The sequence below is a fragment of the Oryctolagus cuniculus genome, chromosome 10 (genome assembly GCF_964237555.1).
Source record: "Oryctolagus cuniculus chromosome 10, mOryCun1.1, whole genome shotgun sequence".
Lineage (NCBI taxonomy): Eukaryota > Metazoa > Chordata > Mammalia > Lagomorpha > Leporidae > Oryctolagus > Oryctolagus cuniculus.
In genome coordinates, this window is record NC_091441.1 from 53352697 (window position 1) to 53380517 (window position 27821).

General features: G+C 38.9%; 1 protein-coding gene across 1 annotated transcript; it reads right to left on the bottom strand.

Moving 5' to 3' along the window:
* On the bottom strand, window positions 1-27821 carry IMPACT (impact RWD domain protein). Its single transcript, NM_001082640.1, is given in 11 exon segments — window positions 1-3110; window positions 4065-4199; window positions 5509-5599; window positions 9863-9936; window positions 12928-13025; window positions 15377-15499; window positions 18499-18584; window positions 23713-23775; window positions 25588-25640; window positions 26549-26677; window positions 27745-27821. Coding segments are annotated over 11 exon segments (954 nt in total). The 5' UTR covers window positions 27781-27821; the 3' UTR covers window positions 1-3044.

The window sequence follows — 27821 nt, forward strand, 5'->3', positions numbered from 1 at the left end:
TTTAAGCCATAGAAGAATATTTATTGACATGGGAAAATGTTAACAATATACTTCTATATGAAATATGTAAGATACAAAACGGTATATACAGTTTAATACCATTTTTATGGAAAGAAAAATAGTCATATATACAAAATCATGCATAAGAAAAAAATAAAATGTACATACCAAATGTTAAGAATGGTTATCTCTATGGGAGAACTAGAGGTGATTATGCAATTTTTGCAATAAATCTCACCGGCCCTCTAAACAGTATGTGTTTCACGCTGTTCTGTCTTAGGATTTGTTCGATATAATTCTCTTCAGATAGGCTCTGTTTCATGATACATACCTCAAAAGCATACATTGGATGCAGCAACTGCTATTCCCACTTACAAAGTAGACACGACTTGTTCTTATATGCTGGCATATGGAAAATATTTTAACGAATATAAAATATGCCACAGCATAGATCTGGTTATAGAAAGTATTTGGAAAATTGGAAAATCCTCTATTCAAGAGAAATTTTAAATAGAGGGAGAAAAATACTATCATTAATTAGGTTTTCCTTAATTGTAGAATGTGAAATAACCCAGAGTTCAGAAGTAGAGAAACTGGAACCTCTCCCTCCTACAGCTAACTGACTTTGGGCAAACAGACTTTTTATTATTATTCAGCAAAATAGGGTTAACAACTCTGTAGCAAAAGGCAAAATTAAGCTTTTTCTAAAAATACGGGAAAATAAGATCATGGATATAAGGATGCCTTATTTTCTGTAAAGACCTAAATAAGGGGTGGGTGGTTGACAGAGCAGTTAAAATGCCACTTGAGATGCCCACATCCCCTATGAAAGTGTCTGGGTTTCAGTCCTGGCTCCACCTCTGATCTTAACTTCCTGGGAGGCAGCAAGTGATGACTGGACTAGCTGGATTCCTGCCACCTGGCTGCGAGACCTGGACAGAGCTCCAGGCTCCCGACTTTGGATCAGCCCAGCACCAGCCCAGCCTCAGACATAGTGGGCATTTGGGGAAAGAACCAGCAGACAGAAAACCTTTGTGTCTCTTTGCCTTTCAACTCAATTAAAAGGAAACAAAACAAAACAAAAAGACCTAAATAAATGTTAGATAAAAAAAGAAAAATTCAAATTCAGTGTTGCAGAAAAATTAATTCATTTATTTTCAAAGTGTTAGTTTTTTCCTTTTAAAGGTCTGGCATGCCAAAATCGTGAAGTTATTTTATTATTACTGGGCTCTAATTCCTTTAATTATTCTAAGAATTAATATATAGTATATATTAAACATTTCATGGTATCCGAGGTAAATGTTCCAAATAGGTCCTTCTCTGATCCTTGATCATTCACATCATTAAATATACTTACAGCAAAAATAATTTAGATTTTATGACTCAGAACCCACCCTAGTGTAAAGCTATCTGATAGACTTTTATTAAAAATATCAAGTAAAGATGTTAGATCTTTTAAAGGTAAAACACTGAAGAGAAAACAAAAATCTCTGTCCAGTTCTCTGATGCATCCCATGTTTCAGGACAACCCCAAGCTGCCTCCTAATTTCTATGATCAAGTAAGAACTCTTTTAAAAAATTTTTATGTATTTGAAAGGCATAGTTACAGAAAGGGGGAGAGAGAGGGAGGGAGGGAGGTTAGACCAGGCTGAAAGCAACAGCTCAGAACTCCACCTGGGTCTCCCACGTGGGTCAGGGGCCCAAGCACTTGGGCCATCTTCTGCTTTCCTAGGCACATTAGCAGGGAGCTGGATCAGAAGCAGAGTGGCCAGGAAACGAACCCACATTTATATGGGATGCTAGGCACCGCAGGCGGTATCTTAACCTGCTGCGCCATGACACCAGCCCTTAAGTAAGAACTTAAGAACAATTGGTTCCAAACATATTTGAAAAGGAACTGTTTAGGACTTACTGTTTTATCTCAAAGATAAATTATCTGAATGCCTAGAGGTAACTTCAGAGGAAAGAAACTGGAAGCATCGATAAAAAAAGGAAGATTTGACAGGAGTGGAAAAAGAGGGAATGTCTTTGTTCTTCCAATCAAAAATTTTGTTCCTTCTCTCTGCAAAATCACAGAACTGAGAAAGCTATCTGGAGCTCAGATGGGAAGTGTGCATCAACTATCCTACCCATTCTTGCCCTATACCAGCAACATTCTGCCACTTCTATCCCATTCCATTAATGTTTCATTAACCCATCGCCTCCCTTCTAGCATGGTTCTAATTCCTTGATGAAGTTCACAAGAAGGGTACTACTTCCAAGTTGGTAAAAGAAACTGTATATTAACATCAACATGTTTCAAGGGTGGAAGGAACCTACTGACACTCCATATTCTACGGCTTCACATTACAAGAATTAACTCCAAAAAAACGCAGAGACTAGGAAATCACTTTTTGAAACTTCACAATCACAAGTTTGTGACATAAATTGAGGCATAACATTTATGCTAACAAATATGTTAGATGGATGATCACCTCAGCACATAATCGTAGATGGATACACCTAAATTTTCACTTAATCTATTATTCAATGATGAACACTATGAAAGGTGACATACTGATGTACCGAAATCACAAGAAGAAACTCTCCAAGATCAGTCTTCCATGAGCTCCTGTTCCAGTAAGCCATAAAGAGCAGTACAAGGCAACATTCATTTAACAGTACAAGAATCTCTATGACAAGAAATCAGGTATTCATTAACCTCTAGAGATCTCTCTCCCCTACCTAACAAAGGCACTTGACACACACCAAAAAAGACAGTAATCCAAATACTGCCCTGGGCAACTGTTGCCTTCTAAAATTAGACGAAGTGGTCAATAAGGTCAAATCAGTTCTCTCAAGCAAGCCTGAAACACACATGATTTTATCATAAGTTGTCTATTTTTGGCAGATGGTATAACCAACGGAGAAAGATAATGCTGGTGTCCATGGTGAATTGGCTGACTTGAGCACAGTCAAGGATACTCGCGTACAACATACTCCTTGATGACTATGGAATGTGTATATAATTGTAGGCAAATTAACCTTTCATATGGTTTCAGGTATTAATGCTCATTCCTCTTCTTGTTTTTCATTTTTTTGTTCTTTCCCAAAGCCTTAGATGATTCTTCCTGAAAAAAAAAAAAAAAAACACAATTCAATTTAGTATCTCTCAATTTATATGAATATGAAAACTTAAATCATAGACTGTATATAATAATGAGGGTATAATCACTCTCATCTTTATCATCTTTGTCTTACGGGGCACTTTCACTTATATTTTCAAGACAGTGAAAGATCATCAAGGAAAATACCTAACACATTTATATTTCAATAATTTCCCTATTATCTATTTCCATTTTCTCAAAGCAGTAATGTTTAAAATATATATGAACCAAGGAGGGCACTGTGGCATAGGTTAAGCTGTCACTTGTGACCCCTGCATCTCATACCCTAGTGCCTACTTTGAGTCCCAGCTACTTTGCACTTCCAGTCCAGCTTTCTGCCACTGGGCTTAAGAGGCAGTGGAAGATGACCCAAGTAGTTGGGTTCCTGCTACCAACATGCTGGCTTATGGCTCTGGCCTGACCTAACCCTGGCTATTGTTTGCTGACATCTAGGGAGTAAACTAGCTGATGGAACATGTCTGTCTATCTCATTCTGCCTTTCAAATATACTTAAAATACAAAACAAAATGAACTCAGAGAATAAGGGAGAAGTATCTAAATGCATGCCTGGGGAAGGGGTACGCTTTGACACCAATAGGAAATTTTATAGATCTTTAAAGAACTTCTAATGTGACATTAATTGCCATCTCTCTAGGCCTCAATTTTAGGAGGCAGAAGTCAGTTTGTCTTCAAAGGTCTTTCTAATGTAAATTTTAAATCTATGACATCAAAGTTTGAAGAGATGAAATGATCTGTCCAAGGCCACATAACTATCCAGTCACACTGTTCTGACTAGAGCCTATTTCCAGCTTCCTAGTCCAGACCACTCATGTTCTACTTCACTCTTAATTTTCTATCATTTCTATTTCACAGGCAATGAGGATAAACTCTCCAGACATAGTATCAACAGTCACTTACTGGTGAACTGGTATAGTTCTTCTCCACTAGTATGTTTCTGGCACAGTTGTTGATATGTTTAAAGCGATCCGGTCCTAGCAGAATCCCTCCATACCAGCGGGATACTACCACCAGGACATTCCTCACATTTAAAATCTGTGATTTTCAGAAGCACAATTAGATACATAGGCATATATAAATATGAGTTTTAAAGTAGAATGAAATAGCCCATAGCACATAAAATTTCCTAGTGACTTTAATGGCAGAACCATGAGTATGCACTGGGTGAGGTTATTAACAATTTAAGGGATGAGATGTTAGAGGGAATTTGGAACACCAACACTGGGTTCCACAATGTCCTCAAATTCTACACTTTGGGGCAACCAGGGAGTGAAAGGGAGCTCATGCAGGTAGGGTTTCAGTTCTTGATAACTCCAACCAAAACAGTTCAGTTTCGGCAGCCTTCTCCCACTGGGTGCAATAATGGCAGCAACATCCTGCTTGCTTCTGAGCAAACTGGTGGAGAACAGAGGCTGCGTGAGCAGTCACTGCTGTTACCTGTCGGAAGGTCTTCATCAATTTGACATTTGGCAAAGGCTGCCCTTCCAGTGAGGCCCACCAGTCTACAGGCCTAACCCTCATCCAGGGATCCCATTCAAGGGACAGGCCTCATCAGAAAACAAACCTCCACAGACATTAGCAGAAGAAACTATAGTAACTACCTTAGGAAAAAAATAATCCATTCTTAAAATTAATGGACAATCAATGATCACCAGACAGATGAAGAAAATCCAGCAGCATGAAAGAGAAAGGACAAGATAAACTAAAATGGACCAGGAAAAATTTAAGGGTGAGAACATCTGAAAAAGGAAACTCTAATTAATAAACTCGGAGAAATTTTAGAAGATATTGCAACCATACATCCAGGATGGGATACTATGAGAAAGGGAAAACCGAGAAAAAGAGTGCTTAAAAATGAAATACCTGGCTGCGAAAAAAAATTATAAATTCAACAGAAATTTGGAAGACAGCCAAGAAAATGTCTCAGAACATAAAGACAATGAGATGGACAACTTAATAATCATTCTGAAGCTACCCAGCAGTTGTAATATCCAACTAACAGGATTTCCGCAAAGATACAACAGAAAAAAGAGGTGGAGGAAATTGTCAAAGAAACAAAGAAGAAATATTCCCAAAGTTGAAGGCAATCTTTTACCATCTACATCATAAAAAACATAGAACTTGATATTAACCACTTGCTTTCCACCCAAATCCAGTGGCTAAGATTTCCCTCCACCTAATGCTAAAAAAAAAAAAAAAAAAAAAAAAAAAAAACACTAATTAAACCACATATTTTATGTTACATAGTTCCACTGATTACCTCATTGCTAAATGGAGCTTTGTTTCGTTGAGAAATTTTATGGCTCACATAGAATAGGAGTCACAGAGTTTAACTCACACTTACCTCCATGAGGTGAAGAAGACGCCCACCTGCAGCAGTCTCCCCATCATCCTCGGAGTCCTGCAGAAAGGTCTGCTTATCCTCACAATATATTCTGGAAATACATTTAATAGCATTACACGTTAGGATTCCAAAATCTTAAGTTACTCCTCAACACTTGTTATAATCAATCTGGTTACTTCTAAACTCAATATATTTGTTTTAAAAAAAAATCTATCTTGAACCACATATGAGATACATTTTCACGGATGGTTTACTGCCTTTTCCATATTTGGCAAAGCTAGTGATCACAGGGGTCTCCTTTGTAACAGTAATGCTGCTATTATGGGAAGGTGACTTACACATCCGAACTTCCTTTACTCCATTTAACCTTGAAGCTAGCAGTTACAGAGAACAGTCACTGAAAAGCACATATACTAAGAAAATGGAGACCAATACAAGCTAATATTTTCTATTTTCATCTTATTCCAGCCATCAAGTATTTCTCATTACGAGAATTAAAAGATTTCTTTTCCTCTTTAAAATTTCCTCCTAGAGGGTTATCAAAATTAGAAACAAATCATGGTATTTTTTACCCAAAAAGTTAGCATTTGGAATAATGACTGCAATGTAATAAAATAAGCTTCAGAAATAAGTGCTGGACATTTTTTAAAAACCACCACTTTAAGCCGGCGCCGCAGCTCACAAGACTAATCCTCCGCCTTGCGGCACCGGCACACCAGATTCTAGTCCCGGTTGCCCCTCTTCCAGGCCAGCTCTCTGCTGTGGCCCGGGAGTGCAGTGGAGGATGGCCCAAGTGCTTGGGCCCTGCACCCCATGGGAGACCAGGAATAGTACCTGGCTCCTGCCTTCGGATCAGCGTGGTGCGCCGGCCGCAGCGGCCACTGGAAGGTGAACCAACGGCAAAAGGAAGACCTTTCTCTCTGTCTCTCTCACTGTCCACTCTGCCTATCCAAAAAAAAAAAAAAAAAAGCCACTTTAGATTTGCCATCCAGTGGGTTTCACAATCCCCTACAATGATAGCATGTGGCAATGCACAAACATGATAAAGCCCTCCTCCCAGTGTATGTAAATGTATGTAAATGAGCCTTTAAAGCTCATCTACACATCAAGTCAGTTATACTATTTTATATATAAATTCATCCTTCAATACATCCACCTGTTCAATAAACATTAACTGACCACCTACTATTAGCAGGTCTATTATTCAGAGTTGACCTCACTTATGGAAAAGTAAGTACTATCAAACAAAATTTTGTATGACAAATTTAGGGCTAAAAGCATTCGGGGGTTGGTTTATATTAGGTTTGTAACCGTAATCTAAAAACCATAATTTATGAACAAATGCAGAAAATTTGACAATATAAACCAGTAATGTTAAAAAGAAAAGTCCCTGCTGTTCCACTTCCAATCCAACTCTCTGTTACTGTGCCTAGGAAAGCAGCAGAGGAATACCACTGCTTGGGCCCCTGCTACCCTCATGGAAGACCTGGAACAAGCTCCTGGTTCCTGGCTTTGGCCTGTCCCCAGTGCTGGCTGTTGTGGCCATCTGGGGAGTGAACCAGCAGATAGAAGATCTCTCTAACTCCTTCAAATAAATAAATAAATCTTAAAAAAAAAAAAAATAGATGAACCCATGGAAAGTTTCACTAACGCTGTCCCCACATGCCAGAAAGATGATGATTGATGCAGCACCCAATAGCTGTGTGCACCCGTGCCTGAGGGGCAACCCAAAACTCCAAAGCGGGAATATAGCCCTATACCAGGAAGTACCCTCAAAAGGGTCCTACATGTTCAAAATACACATCCCAGTGTCCATGCACCAAATAAAGTCATTTCTTTTGTTCACAGTGGGGTCCCTCAAGGCTCCATTCTGTGTCCTTTTGCAGTCTTATCTGACAGACAATTTTGACAAGTAAAGCATCAACTACATCAGGGAGGGCCAGGGAGAGGAACTGCCATTTGCAGTCATGTTGACAACATACATGGGAAGAGACAGCTGATCACTTACTAAAATGAAATGAGAGGAAAATTAAAACTCTCATAATAACTTTATATAAAAGCCCAAAAATCTAAACCTGAAACTGGATAACTGACACATCAAACTATTTTTGGTGGTAACATCATATACAAAATTGTTGAAGGTGCAGCCACACAGCGCCATAGAAGTGAAATAAAGAGATAAATTAAACCAGATTTTCAGATTCTGCTCTGCTCTATCACTTAACAACCACGGGATTTTGAAAAAGTTAACTTTTTACAGTGACAGGATTGCAAATAAAATTAGAATTAACTTACAAAAGGGCTGGTACTCACTATGCCTGAGGAATCAATGAATGAATGGTAACTATTTTCACAATCCATGACAGTAAAGTCTAACCCCTCATCTTCATCCTGAGGCCCTAACTCCTTAAGAACACATTAAATATCTGTCCAGTAATATTATATTAAGGAAGGAATTATACAACAGTTTTCTTTAACATATTGGCACTCAAAGAGATATGAACTTAATAATATTAAAAACTCACGTATCCAAAGTGATGATAGGGTTTGAGTTTCACATAGCCCGGATTTTATAAATAAAAGTAATCTCAACCATGAATTAAATTTGTGCCAAATTCTGTGTCTGTGTTCTGATTTTAGGCCTAAATTATGTTCTCTTTAAGTCTTACCACTGGGCCGGCGCCGCGGCTCACTTGGCTAATCCTCCACCCTGCGGCACCAGCACCCCGGGTTCTAGTCCCAGTTGGGGTGCCAGATTCTGTCCCAGTTGCTCCTCTTCCAGTCCATCTCTGCTGTGGCCCAGGAAGGCAGTGGACGATGGCCCAAGTGCTTGGGCCCTGCACCCGCATGGAAGACCAGGAGGAAGCACCTGGCTCCTGGCTTCGGATCGGCACAGCACACCGGCCGTAGTGGCCATTTGGGGGCTGAACCAATGGAAAAGGAAGACCTTTCTCTCTGTCTCTCACTGTCTAATTCTGCCTGTCAAAAAAAAAAAAAAAAAGTCTTATCACTGTCCATGTTTTTTTTTTTTAAAAAAAAAAAACACCTTTCACTGCTTCACTTACAAATCAGCAGAGACTTCTATAAAAACTAAAAGGCAGGGGCTGATGTTGTGGCATAGTGGGTAAAGTTTCTGCCTGTGCTGCCAGCATCCCCTATGGGTACCAGTTCCTATCCCAGGTGCTCTACTTCTGATACAGCTTCCCTGCTAATGGCCTGGAAAATCAGAGGAAGATGACCCAAGTACTTGTGCCCCCGCCACCCACGTGGGAGACATGGAAGAAGCTCTCTTGGCTTTGGCCAAACCCTGGCTATTGTAGCCATCTGGGAGAGTGAACCAGTGGATGGAAGATCTTGCTCTGTCTCTCCCTCTGTTACTCCTTCAAATAAATAAATCATTAAAAAGGCACATAGTAAAAGAAGTATGCTCAATTCACTACTGATGGCAGCATAAACTGGTCCAAAACATACCTTCAGAAAAAATTTGACAATACACTGAAAGTTCCAAACATCACACTTCTTAATAATTCTACTTGTAAGAATTTTTTTTCCTTTTAATTATATCCTCATTTCAAAAAAAAAAATCTGAAGTAACCAGAACCTATCATAAAAAAATTAAGCTAGTAAATTTACAAAGACGTTCATTGGACCATTCTTTATAATAGTGAAAAATCAAAACAGAAACGGTCAAATAAACTGTGGTATGAGCCTCAACTGTTGCACATCCATTGAAACAGTGTTTATCAAGTAGTTATAACAACATGGTGAAATGTTCAGCAGTCAAGACACCACAGCTTCAGATCAAGTGCCTGGGCTCCAGTCCCAGCTTTGCTCTTGATTCCAGTTTCCTGCTAATGTGCACCCTGGAAGGCAGCAGATGGTGACTCAAAGTAGTTGGGTCCCTGCTACCCACATGGGAGACCTGGATGGAGTTTGCAGATCCAGGCTTCAGCCCGACCCAGTCCTGGCTATTGCAGGTATTTGGGGAGTGAACCATAGGACAAGAGATCTGTAAATGACTCTCTGTTTCTGTCTCTTTCAAGTAAATTTTTAAAAAATGGAACAAAGGTAAAGCATCATTAAAAATTCCATAGAAAAGCCAGAAACGTTACCAAAATGTTATCAGATATAATGGCAAAGAGGCCCGATTTTTCAATTCTTCTAGTTTTTTGTTTTTTTTTTTTTTTTTTTTGGTCTTTTCTACACTTTCCAAGTATTCTTCATGTCTATTACTATTGCAGCAAGAAAAAATATAATAGTTTTTTATAAGTTATTTTTAAAAATCATGTATCATCTTTTCCCCCCTCCCATTTTTCACAAATTGCATTTTCCAAAAATTGTGATAATCACTCACCTGTAGGCATAGATGTTGTGAGTGGCACTAGATATTTTCTTATTTTCATACAATTTGGAAAGAACCATTTTCACCTTAAAAACAGCAGTAATACAAATAAACTAATATATGTTTTGCATTTGCACTGTAAATAAAATGCTAGAAAGATATATCAAAGCATATTAATATGAACACTGCATTAAAGAGTCATTTAAAGAGTCCATTAGATTGAAAAAAACAATTCTATAGCTTTTTCATTTTACAGATAGAAGCTAGTACAGTCAATTGTTACAAAAATGACAGACCTGGCATGCCTGCACATTAATTATCAATATGTGGGTACTAACTATGTCAGAGATACTTGAAAATTTCTCTTCCTCATAGATAATTTTAATGCAAATATAATAATGTCTAAATATTCTGAAATTTGCCAAACGTACATATCCATGTGACAGGTATACAACAATGGTAGGGCATGTTCTACATTCCAGAAAACCAAAACTTTTCTCTGGGAGTCAAGTGAAGTTCAGAGAGGAATCCTAAACTCGTGAGGCAAATCTTCTAAGAGTTCTGCACCAAAACGAGAGAAGGGCACAGGAAGGCATTCCACTCAGAGGAAACAGCAAGTGCAGAGACTGAAGTGATCAGATTTGGCAAATAAAAAGAGGATGCACTGGGCCAGCAGTGAGGCACAGCAGGTTAAGTAAGATGATGCCTGTGATGCCAGCATCCCATATGGGTACTGGTTCAAGTCCCGGCCTCTCCACTTCTGATCCAGCTCCCTGCTAATGCACCTGGGAAAGCAGGGAAGATGCCCAAGTGCTCAGGCCCCTGCCACCCATATGGGTGACTCTGATGGAGTTCCCTCTTGGCTTCTGCCTGGACCAGCCCCAACTGATATGGCCATCTGGGGAGTGAACCAGTAGATAGAAGACCTCTCTCTCTCTCTAACTCTGCCTTTCAAATAAGTAAATCTTTAAAAATAAAGGATACTCACTTAAATTTGAATCTTCAGATTTTTTAGTGTTAGATCCCATGTAATAATGTTTACCTGAAATTCAAATATAACTAGGTATCCTGTATTTTATCTGGTAATTCCAAAAGGAAGATACAAAGAAAGGTTCAGGAAGTTTGATGCAGCTATGACTTAAAATATGAATGAGAAGATACATGTGTCAGGAATGATAAGCAAGAGTTACATCACAAATTTTTTTTTTGACAGGCAGAGTTAGACAGTGAGAAAGAGAGAGACAGAGAGAAAGGTCTTCCTTCCGTTGGTTCACCCCCAAAATGGCCGCCACGGCCAGTGCTGCGCCTATCCAAAGCCAGGAGCCAGGTGCTTCCTCCTGGTCTCCCATGCGGGTGCAGGGCCCAAGCACTTGGGCCATCCTCCACTGCACTCCCGGGCCATAGCAGAGAGTTGGACTGGAAGAGGAGCAACTGGGACAGAATCCGGCACCCCAACTGGGACTAGAACCCGGGGTGCTGGTGCCGCAGGTGGAGGATTAGCCAAGTGAGTTGTGACGCCAGCCACAAATGATCTTATACAAGGAGCTTAAATTTTCCTTTGCAGATGATGCAAATCAGAAAAGACTGTGTGTGTGAGGTGGAATGGAGGATAGAAGAGTGACACGTGGCCAGATTTTTCAGAAGGTTAAATATAACGGGCAAGGAGTATAGACTAAGCATCAGAGACAGGAACAACAGCTGAAGTCAGGAAGATCAAACTGAATTAGAAATTGTGTCATCTTATGTCTACAGATCTTTAACCTTTCATGTCTCAGATTCCTGATTATAAAAGTAAGAAGCCAGGGACCTCTAAGATTTCTTTCAGCTTTCACATACTATGATCCTGTAAGACTAAGTGACTACCATCAGAAACAGAAAAGAGAATTCAGGTTGAACAGGTTCATAAAGAATGAAGGTCTAGGGGCTGATGATGTGATACAGTAGGTTAAGCCACAGCCTGCAGCAATATGGTTGCCGGTTCAAATCCCCACTGTTCCACTTCCAATCCAGCTCCCTCCTAATGTGCCTAGAGAGGCAGAGGAAGATGGCCTAAGTCCTTGGGTCCTGGCCTCGACCATGGGAGACCCAAAAGAAGCCTGTTCCATTCCCTACCATTGCTGCTATTTAGGGAGTGAACCTGCGAATGGAAGCGCGAGCGCTCTGTCTCTCTCTCTCTCTTTCAAGTAAGTAAAATAAATCTTAAAAAAAAAAAAAAAAAAAAAAGAATGTCTAAGGAGGATCTAGATAAGATAATGAGCAAGGGCTAAGGACAAAATACAAATCCTGAAAGACTAGAAGGTTGCACCAAAAGTCAACAAAAGAACTTCCTCTTCCAGAGACTAAAGAGAGTGAAACAGCCTGGTACAAAGAACTGAATCCCTAAAAGCACGGCTTTAAAAGATCTCAGAGTAGAGTTAGCTACAGAGACAAAAGGAAAGAGATTAATGCTTAAAAACTGTGATAAATAATAAGACCCTTTAAAAAAAACCATTTTCAGAGTACTGAAATTGCCTTAAACATCAATAAAGTTTATGCCCAGGTAGATTATTAGAGACAAAGAAGAAAAGGACTCTGAGAATGGCAAAGAGCTAGGAATATAGTCTTTAAAGAAGAAAAGAAAAGGTCTCCCAGTTACCTCCTTGAAGCGGGAATAAGTACCTTATTATTCCCACTCAGGTAAGTCAGGATGTAAGAAGACTGGACACAGCCAGTCTGTCCACTGTCCCCCTCAATGAGCAACAATGGAATGGACTTAGATTCACAGAATTTCCACTCAGTAAGACAAAGAATTCTTTCTAAGTAGCTCTAGTAAACAGAATTTTCTACATACACAGTGGATTTCTCCATGTCAAGATTTACTAGAGGGTTAAACTCTAACTTAAATTTAGAAACAATTTTGAAAGCACTGACTAACCGAAACAAATTTTCCACAATTCACAGTAATTTGAGAGTGTGAAAATAAGCAAATAACTTTTGTCTTACATGAGAAGAGTGAAAATAAGGACAATACTGCAAAGTCACTTAAAAAATTATTCTGTCCAAACAACATCTAAGTCAACTAGACACAGTAACTTTACCTGTTCGGGGCAAACCACCGGAGCCAAGTGTGCCTGAAAAGTACTTCTTCGGTCTGTAATGGGAACGCCATGATCAATTGGAGGTATTTCTTCTACTTCTAAAAATTTAAAGAAATTTTTTTTTAATTCTCACATCCAAATATTGAAAAATTGGTATTGGGCTGGGGAGGACTGAGAAAGAAATGTAAATCAATCAAATAAACTAAAATATATATTAATAGTTGTGGATCAAAAATAAGTATACAAGTTTCCAAATATATCTTACACAAGATAAAAATACTTACAAATGATTTCTACCTGCCAAGTTCTCCCAGTGAAATGGTAGACTGGGATTAAAATCCTGGACTGTTGCCAACAGTACAAACTGATACAGTATTTAACACAATGTCTAATACTTAAGAGTGTCAGGGGACTCTACACCAAAGATTGACAGCTGCTAATTTACCACAATTTATATCACCACTACCGTTGACAGAACTCTAAGTTAGAAAACCTATGACTTTATGTCATATAGCTATAATACCACTTTCTGTTAACAAAACTCTTCCTACTTCTTATGATGGAAATAAATACAGCAGTAATAAATATATCCAATTGACACTCCATAAAGAGTCTCAGGATTTCCAGTTATTCTGCTTCTTAAACAACTTCAATAATCACTCATTTACCCTTAACTCTATTGGAGAAACTTAGATATCCTGGCTGCCACTACCTGTCTCACTTAGGATAAAGAGCTACTCAAGACAAGAAGCCAGGTTTATGTAGGATAATTCACTTTCCCTCTGATATAGCCCTCTTCTCAAATTAATTATGACCACTGTCCTAGTATATTAATAAGTCAAATACAGTATTAAGGTCAATATGAGAACCAATCTATTGAAGCTATTTATTATGACCTGTGATTTTTACCCCTTTTCTTTCAACGGTGGAGTCCAGCTCCCAAAATAAATCTTATATGAAATCCACAAATAGATAAATTATTACAATGGGAGCTACTTAGGTTGGAGCACAAGCAAGAGCCTTGGATCCTCTGCCCAACTTTATTTTCTTTTTATCCTTTCTACTACTCCTGGGACACCATTTGGAAACATTAAAACTGAGAATTCGGGCAGGTGCTGCATGTGGTGAGTAAAGCTTTGTCTGCATCACCAGCATCCCATATGGGCACCGGTTTGAGTCCCAGCTGTTCCACTTAAAATCCATATAATCCAGCTCCCCGCTAACGCACCTGGGAATGCAGCAAAAGATGTCCCAGGTGCTTGGGCCCCTGCACCCATGTGGCAGACCCAGAAGAAGCTCCTGGCTTGTGGCTTCAGATCTGCCCATCTCTGGGCTCTGTGGCCAGTTGGGGAATGAATAAGCAGATGGGAGATCTCACTTGCTCGCTCGCTCGCTCGCTCACTCGCTCGCTCTCTCTCCAACTCTGCCTTTCAACTAAATCTTAAAAAAAAAAAAAAAAAAAAAACTTTCGGAATACTGCTTAAAATCAAGTAGAATGAATGTTCCCTCTAGGTCTATCGTGGTTTTCTAAGATTTTCAGGAAACTGGTAACATTCAAAAATTTTTAAAAACTAAAATGAAACATAGAAACATGGAACTGATCTTATATCATCAACCTATTTAGAAATTGAGTTCTACTTGATGATGACTTATTTTTTTTAAAGATTTACTTATTCATTCATTTGAAAGTCAAAGTTATACATACAGAGAAGGAGAGGCAGAGAGAGAGAGAGGTCTTCCCTCCGGTGGTTCACTCCCCAGTTAGCTGCAATGGCCAGAGCAGCACCAATCCGAAGCCAGGAGCCAGAAGCTTCTCCTGGGTCTCCCATGTGGGTGCAGGGACCTAAGGCCATCCTCCACTGCTTTCCCAGGCTACAGCAGAGAGCTGGATTGGAAGTGGAACAGCCAGGACCAGAACCGACGCCCATATGGGATGCCGGCAATGCAGGCAGCCACCTTATCCAATACGCCACAGTGCCCGCCCCTGATGATGACTTTTGTTTAGCAAAAATTAAATGCTAAAAGTAGCTTTACTAGCTTAAATTTCACTGGCTACACTTCCAGTTGTACATTTATATTTGTAAGCATAGACTAAAATTTAACCCTAAGGTATCAGGATACAGCTAAGAACTTCAAAACATAAATACAAAAACAGGAAGTGAATTGGAAACATTAACAGCTTTTCTTAGTTTTAATTCCATAACTGAATCAAAAATACAGAATAGCAGGTCAGGGGATGGGAGGAGGTCGTAGATTTGAGTTTTCCTTCACCAGTTGGCAAATACCAAAAGGACCAACAAGCATGAGAAAAGTGAAACTCAATTATTTGCAACTTAACATCTAATATGCAACTCTGGAGAGTTTATTAAACTTCTATACTATCCCAAAGAGCAGTACACAACACTACCACTGGACAGTCCTCAAAAGAAACTAGTTAGTAACATTGTACCTCTTGGCTTTTCTCTGACACGAACATCCACTGCTTTAGCTGAATTTTCTGGCTGAGGTGGTACGATGGGATCATCTTCACATTCAACAACCACCTCTTCAGTCTTCTTCTTTACTTCAGGGCCTATGTAGATATGAGAATTACGACTGATCCACGAAGCAAGTAAAGAACTACACTTTAAAACTAACATTAGGTCTCCAAGTACCATTCTTCAACAGAAGGAACCAAGGCTCCTGGAAGTGGTGGATCTCAGGGTTGAAGCAAAGAAGATACAAGATAAGCCTAGAACCTCATATGGTTCCAGAGAGTAGGAAAATCTCAAAACAATGTGGGGACTTAGAACAATACCACAGGAGCCAACCTGAAGGCGCTCCTAAAAGCCAAACTGGCATGACATGAGCAACAAAACAATGTTAGTGCGGAATTTTAACACGTGCAATAATACATAAGTCCATACTGATAAACATAAATGAACACATCAACAAATGAATGAGAATGAGAGACAACACTTCCTCACAATGGAATTTTGATGAATAAATGAAGAAAATGGAGAACTACCAATAAGCAAATGCCACAGAAACACATACTGCTGGCAAGATCCACTGATGGATACCAAATTAGTGGGTGAAAGCTTAAGGAGCAAAAGGGTATTAGCATAGCCTCAAGTGTCTCTCCCAAGTCACAAAAGGAAAGACTGCAACACTAATGGTTAATTTTATGTGTCAACTTGACGAGGCCACAATACTCAGACACTTAAGTAAACACTATTCTAGATGTTTCTATGAAAGTTTTTTTTATATATATAATGAACATTTAAATCAGATGATGCTATGTAAAGAAGACTGCTCATCATAATGTGGATGGGCATCATCCAAGAAGCTGAAGGCTTAAAAGGAAAAAGGCTTCCCCAGAAGGAATTCTTCCAGCAGACAAACTGTGGACTTGCACTGTAACATCAACTCTTCCCTGGTCTCCCACCTGCTGCTCCCACCCTGCAGATTTTGGACTTGCCAGCTTTTTTTTCTTCCTCTCTCTCTCTCACTCAGATACACACACACACACATACATTTTGTTTCTCTGGAAATCCCTCACGGGTACAGTAACTTCACAGTAAGGACATCTGGCAGACACTACCTTAACCAAGGATCAAGATTAAACATCACCAATAAAAGGCATAGTGATATCCTGAACTCCTTGATACGATGTACTGTATCAGTGTACTTAGTATCATTTTTATGGTATTCTTGCCAAAACTGGCTGATTTCACTCATATCATGAGAAAACACTGGACAAACTCCACCTGAAGGATATTTATGAAAGAACTGGTCAGTATTCTTCCAAAGGTTATAGAAGTCAAGTAAAGACTGGGGAACTCATTAAAGAAAAATGACAACTAAATACAACATGGAATCCTTTAACACCAAAAAGGGTATTAGTGAAAATTGGTGAAATTTGAGTAAGGTTTTAGTTAATATTGCACCAATGTTAATTTCCTACTCCTGATAATTAGACAATGGGTTATATGAGATATTAATAGGGAATGAGATTGAAAGATGTAAGAGCTCTTTCTACTACTTTTGCAACTTTTTTCTCTAAAATTGGTTCAGAAGTTTAAAAAACTATCAATAGTTGTACATAATTATTTCAAAATTTAAAGTTTCTATGCTAGGAAAAACAATATAAAGAATAAGTTTATGCTGAAGACTAACAGTAAAATCAAAGTAAATTACTTGTCAAGGACGTACGCTGGAGAAGACAATTCTCATGATATATCCTGATCACTAGCTCTTACTCTTATTAGTTCTTCAGAATATTAATCCTTCCATTTTAACATGAAGTCTGCAAAAAAAAATTTTAAAGAAAAAATCCAAACAAAATTTCTAAATTCAAAATTATGAATTATACAACAAATCAATAACTCTAAAATTTGAAGAGTAGCTGAACTATATTATAGATATAGGTGGGAAAGGAAAACGATTATTTTTAAGATCAACTTTTAAGATTTCCTAAGAGTTGAACAATCTCAAACTTTTTGAAGTCCTAAGTTTTTACTGATATACATTCCATATCTATAATTGTTCCAATTCTAGAAAGGCAAATTGGCAAAATTTGACTTGGTTTTAAGAATTTTAAGATCACCTTTGTCATGGATGCCCTGAAATGCTGCTAACAGATCTGTGTGAACACAGATCACACAAAGTTCAGGAAAATACCTCAATTGTTACATACAGTATCTTCATGCCATTTATTTCTCTGATTTTAATAGAAGCAGTAAAGACATTTCCTTGTATAGAAAATGGTAAAATGCTCTGAAAAAAGTAGACCGATCAATTTTACTTGTATACTGACTTTGTTAAAGGAGGCCTAAATAATTGGTTCCCCATATACCATTTTCTAAACAATTAGTAAGTAAACTGCCAGGTCCCCTTTTAATCCCTTTCTCTACAAATTGAAAACAATTCTACCCGTGGCAAGAATAAAACTATTTGGAAATAATACCAGGTTAAATTGCGTAATTTTTTAAGAGGACTTTGTAATGACTAGAATAAGACTAGCAAAGTGAAGTAGCAGGAAATTTCCATGAAGTCATATACTTAACAAGCACGGTATCAACATTCAAACATTCTGAAATTATGTACTAAAACACCAAAATTTGTATCCTTAAAAGGATAATTAAAGCATCTGAATTAAATAAGTAAAAAATCAATTTTCAAAGTTAAATTCAATATTCTAACATTGATCATTGTGTACTCCAAAGTCCATTTTCTGTAAAAATCTAGGCTCAGTTGAAGCTAATATCTAATTTATATAGTTCAATTTCTCATGAAAAATTACAATATTTCTATAATCTTAACAGTCAAATAGAACAGATTTTGGACCCAAATTGTTCATCATAAAATTATAAAATTCATTGTTATATGAGTGCAATATGAAAGGAAAAAGGCTAAACTTTAGGGACAGAAATAGCTGTATCAGTAAATTAACTTTACAGAGAAATTTTTTTTTATCAGAGACAAACTTTACTTAGAATACAGATTTTTATATACAATTTCACCTAGAGTATCTACATGGAAATGTAATCACTATAAGTTAAAAGAGCAATGAATCTTTTTCAGTCTTACCTGGTTCTGTCATCTGAGATTTTTCTATTAGAACATCTCTTATTTTCTCCACCCACAAGTAAAGAATACTTTCACCAATATTCTGTCTAAATGAAATTCAAGGAAAAAATTATTTCAAAAAATTCCCTTCTCAATTTCAAGAACACAGAGACATATTCACATCACAGGCATTATGTGCAATCTCATGATAACATTTTATAAAGATTTTATAAAAATGAGATTTACCAACATTTGTGTCTGAATATCTAAAGAGATTTTTATATCCACATTAAAAATCCCAACTGGCTTAAAATTAACACAGCACACTTAAGAAGAGTTGTAACCAAAGAGGGGGAAAAAAATTAATGACCCTGACCTGGATGAGCTTGACAGATGTAAATGTTATTGACTTTCTATCACTGGGCACAATGCCAGTATGCCAGTCCAATCACTGCATCTTTTCTAAACTTTCTGAACAATTTTAAACCATTTATTTGGCGTACATTTTTTGCATACTTCTTTCAACAAAGGAAGCAACAAATACAAGAAACTCAATTTACAAGACTTAAATATAAGCAATTCAATAATTTTATAGTCATTCCCTGCTTTTGACAAAACATTATTTACTAAACGAATTTTGGTTCCAAATAGTGTTTTTGGCTGTCTCAGATAATTAAATTCATCAAAGGATCATTGAGAATGAAGAATGTGTCACTGGTTCTAACTTCATGTCCATAACTTATATTACAGATGGCAACACCAATCGAATAAAATCTAAACATTTACTCTTTAGGGCAAGGGTGGGGAAAGTTTTTTTCTGCCAAGGGCCACTTGAATATTTAGAATATCACTTGGGACTATACAATTTTCAACTAAAAAGTTAGGTCTGTGGGTGGGACATTCCCCACCTCTGCTTTAGGGCATGACACCAATTGTAGAGAAGTTTTGGCATGTGTTTAAATAAATCACCTAGCTATTTCATAACAAAACCTTACCCCCTCCTCTAAAAGTTCCCCTTGAAACCATTATTTTTATCACCATGCATCAGCACCCACCAAAGGAAACTTTCAAAACACACGGAAGAAAACACTGTTTTCAAATAATTCTGAACCCTAAAATCCTCTTATTTCTTCCATAACTCCTAGCAAACACTCTATCTTTGCAACCTTTCATTTTAGAGACAGAAAAAATCAACTGGAGAGGCTTTAAAATTTGAGAATGTTAGTGAATTTCTTTGAAACAATTCCTATTCCTTTCCTCTTTACAAAAGCCCTAAGTACAGTATATACATCAACACATTTAATCCTCATAATTGTCCAATGAATTATCATTCCCCTATTCTACAAATGAGAGGGGTAAAAAAAAAAAAAAAAACAGACCAATTGACTTGTCCAAGACAGTCTTACAAGCGGTAAGAAGCTCAAAGCGGAAATATGAACCCAGAGCTGAGGTTCAAAGCTGAAATCAACTACATTTTTCTCTCTTCCCAAATAGCTAATACTTTAGGCAAGTAAGCCTCAATTTCCTCATCTATAAAGTAAATCTAACATTTTGCCTCTAAGTCTACAATCCTGCTTTTGACAAATTAACACTGCCAAAGCAAGTTCTCAAAATTTGAAAACACAAATTTACAAGAATGTTTCTTTTCCAGTGGACCTACCTCAGCTCATTTCAGAAATGTTAAAGGGCCTCTCCTATGGGTCATGCACGTCTACCTGCAGCCCCGAAGGCACACAGTGAGTGAGATAATGGGGTCCCTTGTCTCAGCACTTGTCATCACTATCCTAACAAATCTCTGGCTTTGTATGCAATTTTCCCCATCTCCTCTTCTTATTTGAATTCTTCACATCATTCTTCCCCCTAACTTGAACACTGACTACATTCTGTAAAAAATGCTCAGTTACTCCTTATAACCATCCTTCAAGAAAGGAAAATCACCCCTCTGGGAATATACATCCACATTTGTTTTTGGAGTCACACCTTAGAAGAATTAGTACAACTAGCATATTATTTCTCCATGGGAATAAAAGAAGAAATGAAATCTCTATTCCATATTTCCTCTCTCCTGGCCATGGCTTCCTGCCATGCATTTTGCTGGGCATCATCCAGCACTGAATAACAGTCACTGAAACGCAGTGCAAGGAAGTCACCGTGGGTATAACAGGTTTCCTGAGCAAAGTGGCAATCATTCTTTCCCTGGACCTCAAAAGTCTATCACTCAAAGTGGTGACTCATCCATTTTCTGATCTTTGTTTCTGGTGTGCCTGACTGCCTTAATAAAGCCTTCCACCACATTCCTCCTAAGCTACCTACTGACTGCTCTTCCTACAGGGTCCCTTTATTCAAATTCTTCATGGCCTTTCTACCCACTCCTCCTCAAGCCCTCTCTTCTCTCTTGAGAGGCACAAGGCTGGGGAGAGAGATCTCCCATCCATTGTACTCCCCTGTTGCTCACTATGGTTGGGGCTGGGTCAGGCAAAAACCAAGAGCCAGGAACCCAATCCAGGTCTCTCACGTGGATGGCAGGGACTCAAGTAGTTGAGCCATCACCACTGCCTCTGAAGGTCTGCATTAACAGGGAGCTAGAGGCCAGAGCCAGAGCCAGGTAAAACCCAGGCACTCTGATATGGTTTGTGGGTATCTTAAAAGCTGGGCTAAATGCTCATCCTAAATCTTAATTTTAAAATCTCCAACTCCTAACAGAATGCTAGCAAGCAATATATTCTCAATAAATATTTACTGGAAAAACTGTTAGTTTTCTGACTTATTTCCCTATCTCAGTGGTTACTAGTCATAGTTCAGCTTCTTATCTAGACAAAAATCAAACCGAGAATTCAAAATAATGGTAAATATATAAACCTCAATAGTGTTATAATATTTGTAATCATACTAAAACTATAAACATTAAGACCTACATTAGTACATCTACAACATGTTTTAATTTTTGAAGGCTAATTTTCATTTGCTGCCCCCTGCTGGAATTATATTAAAAATATGATTATAAGTTGTCACACACAACTTTTGAGAATGTGTAATTCTATTTAAGTCACATGTGTGGAAAAATATCACTGGACTAGGGTTATTCAAGCACTTTTAATAAATAATATGACCCATATCTCATATTTTGAACAAGTTGCTTTGTAATTTCTGACCCTTCCCAAAATCCCAAATAACTCAACTGAATTAGTTATGGAGAAGAAACAAGCTATGTCCTGTGGGAAGGTAGTAAACAGAGGATTTTTTTGATTGGAAACAGGTAGGTGGGGAGGTATTTCAGAAGCTATCACATCATGCATGAGTAGAAGAAAAATCTGCCTAATGAATATGATTAACATGATGGAAATCAAGTGTGGTCACGCTTTCAAGAAAAAAGGAAGCAGTCAGTATCACCATATTAGAGGTCAAGATAAGAGCTAGAAAATGATCATCAGATGTATAGTGACAGTTCCACTGAGCAACAGTGAACAGCACACTTCTGTTATTCTATTCTAAGGAACAGGATAAGCTGCCAAACAAGAGTAAACAACAGATTACAGGAAGAGGTTTCTTTGGAGCTCAAAAGCGGGACAAGTGGGAAAGGTTAGGGACAGATACCAAAAACATTTAGTGGAGGAAATAAATAATAGTTGAATGCTAAGGAAGACAGAATCACTTAATGGGGACCCAAGGAGAACCATACTTCCCCTAAGTAGGAACAAGAACAGACTTCACAATGACTTACCATTTCCTAATTAAATATTTTGGGAGGAAAAAGAAACCTGGCCAGGATTCCAGGGACACAAAGGGGAAACTCTCACTGTACCAAATGGGGTGGCCACCTAGAACATATAATACAACCTTTACTAATGCCTAAATTAGAAAAAAATTAAAAGTATTCTAAAATATTAGGTTTTACTAAATATTATCTCATTAAAATAAGCCCAAACCAGTCATATCTTCTCTGAACTGCATTAGCTCCAGTTCTGACTGATGTCCCACATATATTTTTGCTACCTTCCCTTCAGTTCTTCAAATGGAAATAACATCTTCTCAAAAATCTTACCATGGTGCCCCACTACTTACATAACCCTTCTGTGCTTCCCACTGTTCTTAAGATAAAGATAACAATTCTTAACAGGGTAACGTGTCTGGCCTGGCAGTTAAGATGCCCACATCCCATGTCCGAGTGTGGTAGGTTCAAAAGCCCTCTCTGGCTCCTGATTCCAGTTTCCCGCCAACGCAGACCCTGGGAGACAGTGATAATGGCTCAAGCAATTGGGCTTCTGTCACCGACATGGGAAATCTGGATTGTATTCCTGGCTCCCGGTTTCCACCCAAGCCAGGGACTACTGCAGGCATTTGGGCAATCTGGGAAAGAAACCAGTAGATGGAAGCTCCCTCTGTCTCACTGCCTCTCAAATAAATTTTAAAAATTAAAAAAAAAAATCCTTCACCCAGCATGCAAAGCTCCCCAGGACATCTCGTGCCTATATCACCAGGTCATCCTCCCACCTGATGTGTTCTGAAAGGTGCTAAGCTCCCTGACGCAGAGCCTCTGCACACCCTGGCCGCTCAGTGCAGCTGTCCTCACCTGCTCGCCTCGGATCTTAAGTCAAACAAGTCATCCCGGCCCTCCCAGACCAGGGCATGTCTTGTCTCTGATGAAATTAGCACTGCAGAGCAGTTACAGGACTTATCACAGCTGCAGTCTTATATTCATTTTTATGAAGTCAAAAGGAGCATCTCTCCCCACACTAAATTCTAGATGTCAGGAAAAAAAGGACCATTTCTGTTTTTGCTGACCATGTGTATACAGGATCCACTGCAACGTCTGCCTTCTGTTGAATGAAAATGAATGAAACAAGAAAGGAATGAGATACAGTGTGTCATTAGACTCTCATTCTTGGGAGTAGTATGTGAAATTGCCATTCAAACTACTTAGGAGTTTAAGAAATATTTATGCATAGCATTCTCCCATTTCAATTTCATTCCACATAGCTTTTCAGAGTGTCAAAAGGATACTATCTCTGGATTTACTTTCACAAGCTGGCTAACTGTTCTTATAGCTACTGATTCTAAATATTACGATATTTCTGGATCCAAATCATTTAATTAACCTTTCAGGATCTCTGCAAGTGAATTTATTTTTTGTTAACAGCAATGCAGCTTAACAAAAAGAGAAGGTTCTAACATACCACAGTTTCAACAAAAGCACACAATATTGTCACTAACAGAACTTTTTCACTTGGCACTTACATATATATTTCCTCAAGGCTGTTCGATAAGTCTGCACGTTCTTGCCCTTTAAGCCAAGGAGCACTGAGGTTAAATAAAACACAATAAAAAAGATTATTTGAAGACTGCAATTATATATCAAACAGACACCACTGATTAAGTCACAATTTTTTTAAGTTTTTTATTTGAAAGGCAGAATTAGAGAGAGAGAAAAAACCAATCTTCTATCCGCTGGTTCACTCCTCCAATGGCCACAATGGCTGGGTCTGGGCCAGGCCAAAGGCAAGAGCTTCATCCAGGTCTCCCACATTTCATCTGCTGCTGCTTTACCAGGCGCACTAGCAGGGTGGTGGATTGGAAGCAGAGCAGCTGATAACGGAACTGGTGCTCATATCAGATGCCAACATCACAGGCAGCAGCTTAACTCACTGCATCACAATGCCAGCCCCACAAATTGATTTTATTTAACACTGAAAAAGTATGTTTTCATTAAAATGTTACCTGTCATTTGCATAAATCTATAGAGTTCCAAAACACTTTTGTTAGCATTAACTCATTTATTCTTTCCCCCCAAAAATGATAAAACCAACACCAATATTATTCAATTTTAATGGTTTAAAAACTGGGAATGGGTTTATTGAGTATCATAAACCAAATTTATATAAATGGCAGAACAGGTTCCAGATTCTAAATTTTCAGATTCACAATATTTACCAGAATACCAGGAATTCCTAGTTTTTTCTAACTGGTGCTTCAGAAACACTTAACAAATAAGCTAGTTGTCACAGGATTATAAAAAACAAAAATCATTTCTTGAAAAGGACATTTACATTTAGAAGCATTCTGTATCTATCATTTGCAATACATAAAAACTTACAATTATAGAAATTATTATTAATAAGCTTTACTGCTTTAGTTGTGAAATACTCACATACAAACATAATTCCACTAGTCCATAAAAACTATTTTTATGTAATTCTGTTCCCAGGGGTTTATGCACACTATTAGGTCATAGGGATAAGGTAGATCAAAGGTGACTTGTATCGACAGGTCATGACTCATAAAGATTAAGCCTGGGCTGCCAAGAAGATGATTCTTCAGGCACAAGGGGGAAGAGGGTAGGAAGAAACTCCAGAAGCACCATGATAACTGCTGGAAAGCAGGTGGTCTTAGGCAGAGGTACATCGAGGAACTGTGAGCAGACAGCTAGGACAAACTCTCTGGGCCTGGGTTTCTAGATTACTACGTTCAATACAGGGGAAGGTTTCCTTCCCAAGTCCAAAGACCATTCTATAGCTATTTCACCCTATGAACCCAGAGATTCTCTCTTATCCCAATGGCACATTTCAATGTGTTTTTTTTTTTTTTTTTAATTTTTTTTTTTTTTTTTTTTTGACAGGCAGAGTGGACAGTGAGAGAGAGAGACAGAGAGAGAAAGGTCTTCCTTTGCCGTTGGTTCACCCTCCAATGGCCGCCGCTGCAGCCGGCGCACCGCGCTGATCCGATGGCAGGAGCCAGGATCCAGGTGCTTTTTCCTGGTCTCCCATGGGGTGCAGGGCCCAAGCACCTGGGCCATCCTCCACTGCACTCCCGGGCCATAGCAGAGAGCTGGCCTGGAAGAGGGGCAACCGGGACAGAATCAGGCGCCCCGACCGGGACTAGAACCCGGTGTGCCGGCGCCGCAAGGTGGAGGATTAGCCTATTGAGCCACGGCGCCGGCCATCAATGTGTTTTTATATAATATTTTATTTAAATACTTCATCCCAAATTGAGATGTATTTTCTATATACACTTCAACATCAGAGGTATTTTATATAAACACAATGTGCAATACGGAGAACAATCTTTAAAAATATAAATCTTTTGTACAAATATAAGTATAGAAATATAGCTTACTTCAGTTGGTAAATAGGTGGAGCTGTACCTGGGTATTCATTCGGTAGCATCACCTAAAATGAAGTTTAAAAACAAATCAATTTAAACTTAATCATGGTACAAACATAACTGTATTTATAAGATTAGTCACTGGATAAATGACTCACTCACCAAACCAAAAAACAAACCACAGTTTTTGTTCTGCCTCAGGAGGGGATCCCCTCCTACCTGTGCTTATATGCTAAACTTCTTGTTTCCCATGTTGCCAATTTCTACAGGAGCTCTTTATTTACAGAGAAAATATAAAAGCATCCAAAGAACAAATTAGAGAACACAAAGGAAAATCTAATCCGAAATAAGGACATTCTACCCCAAACCCAAATGGATAGGACTGCATTACAATATTTTCAAGAATATTAAAAACCTATGAAATGCCACAGAATGCTGTAAATGAAATAGCTAGCAAATAATAAAGAACCATATACATTTCTTTTAAAAACCATGCTGTAAAAACAAATACTGACACAAACTTAATGTAGCATCTTTTATGTCAAAAGTATAGGCAGGCAAAGACTAAGCACTAAGACAGAAAGCATTAGCTCATCTTTTTCACTTATTTTATCTACTACTCTATGAATTATGTGTACTACTAACCCATTCTTCCTGTTAAACGTTACCCATCTTTCCAGCCTTAGGACAATGAAATGAAGCTCAAGCCTGACAATGGCACATTAAAACTTTAAATAATTAAAAGAATTGGTATGAAAACGATTGAAACTATCCAAGCATCACTTCAGAGTGATCAAAGATTGAACTACCCACTGATTATTAGATAATCAATTAGATAATCAACTGTGACAAAAGCCAGCAAAGACAATTTGGAACACAACATACAAAAATAATCCTTTGAATACAATCATTGTCATACAGTCAATATGGTAATCGGAAAACAGCTGTAGAGAAGGGGAAAATATATATATACCTGCAAGCAAAGGGTCCATTTGGGGTCATCTATATCGTCGCTAATCCTAATACAAAATATTTTGGCACAGTCATCAATGACACACCATTCCTCCCCATAAATGGCTGCCATTGCTTCAATTTCCTCATTCTGAAAGAAATGGATTTTTTTAAGAAAATCAACAAACGTGCATATTTTTTAAGAAGCTATTCTTACTGTTTTACAAGGCATTTACATTCAACACCATTAGCCTGCATGAGGGCTTTTGGATAAGCTCGAGATCCAGAGTGCAGTCCAAGCACTCTTAGCAGCAGCAGAATCCACCATGTTCCACATCTGGGTAGCTGCCAGGCACGACTGAGTGATCGGAACCCATCTTGCTACCCCATCACTGACGACCACCACCGAGCAAAAATACACACACACTTCTATAGCCTGTAGCTAAGCCACACGTGAAAATACAGAACACATCTTCCATCTTCTCTGTCGTCAAGAAATCCCCATCCCTCCTCCACCCCCATCCCATTCCCGCGGCTGCATATTATCCCTGTACTCCCGCTGAGCATCCCTGGTCTCTTAGTATTTCGGTCTTCAGGTTTTTGCTTTTACATTCGGGCACAGGGCTCGGTGACTGTTTTGTCTTTTTGGTAATCAAAATATTTCAGCAAAAATTATTTTTTTGCTTTGGGGTTAAAACAGAAAATCTAAGAGTGGAAAATGGGAAGCAGAGTATGCACTGTTCACGTTACATCATCTCATTTTGTCCTCGCAGCCCTGTGGGAAAACCCTGCGAGCTGCCACGTTACCCAGGCACAGAGGGAAGACTCAAACCGAGAGGAATAGATGATTCGGGGGGATGTCAGGGAACTCCAGGGTCTGTGTTATTGCCCACGTTTGCAAAGGCGGAAATCAGGGTTCTTAAGTGCCTTGTTCAAGGTGACTCAGCGGCGACAGGACCAGGCGCGGAACCTGGGTCTCTGCCTGCAGCCCACTACTGCTCAGTCGCGTGCCAACGGTGCGAGAGGACACGGTCGTGGCTCGAAGCCACAGAGGCACTGCCAGACCGAGCCCTCGGCCGAACGAAAGCGCCTTTGGGGGTGGGGAGGATGGAATGGACCGCGATGGAGCCAACGACGCAGCCCCGGGCACAGGAGACCCGGGACGATGAGGCGAGGCCGAGCTGAGCCTGGAGGGACAGCGCCCCGCCGGGGCCTCACCTGCCTCTGGTCGCTCCCTGCGTCCCCCTCAGCCATTTGGGCACCAGGAGCTGCCCTGCAGCCACCGCCAGCCCAGG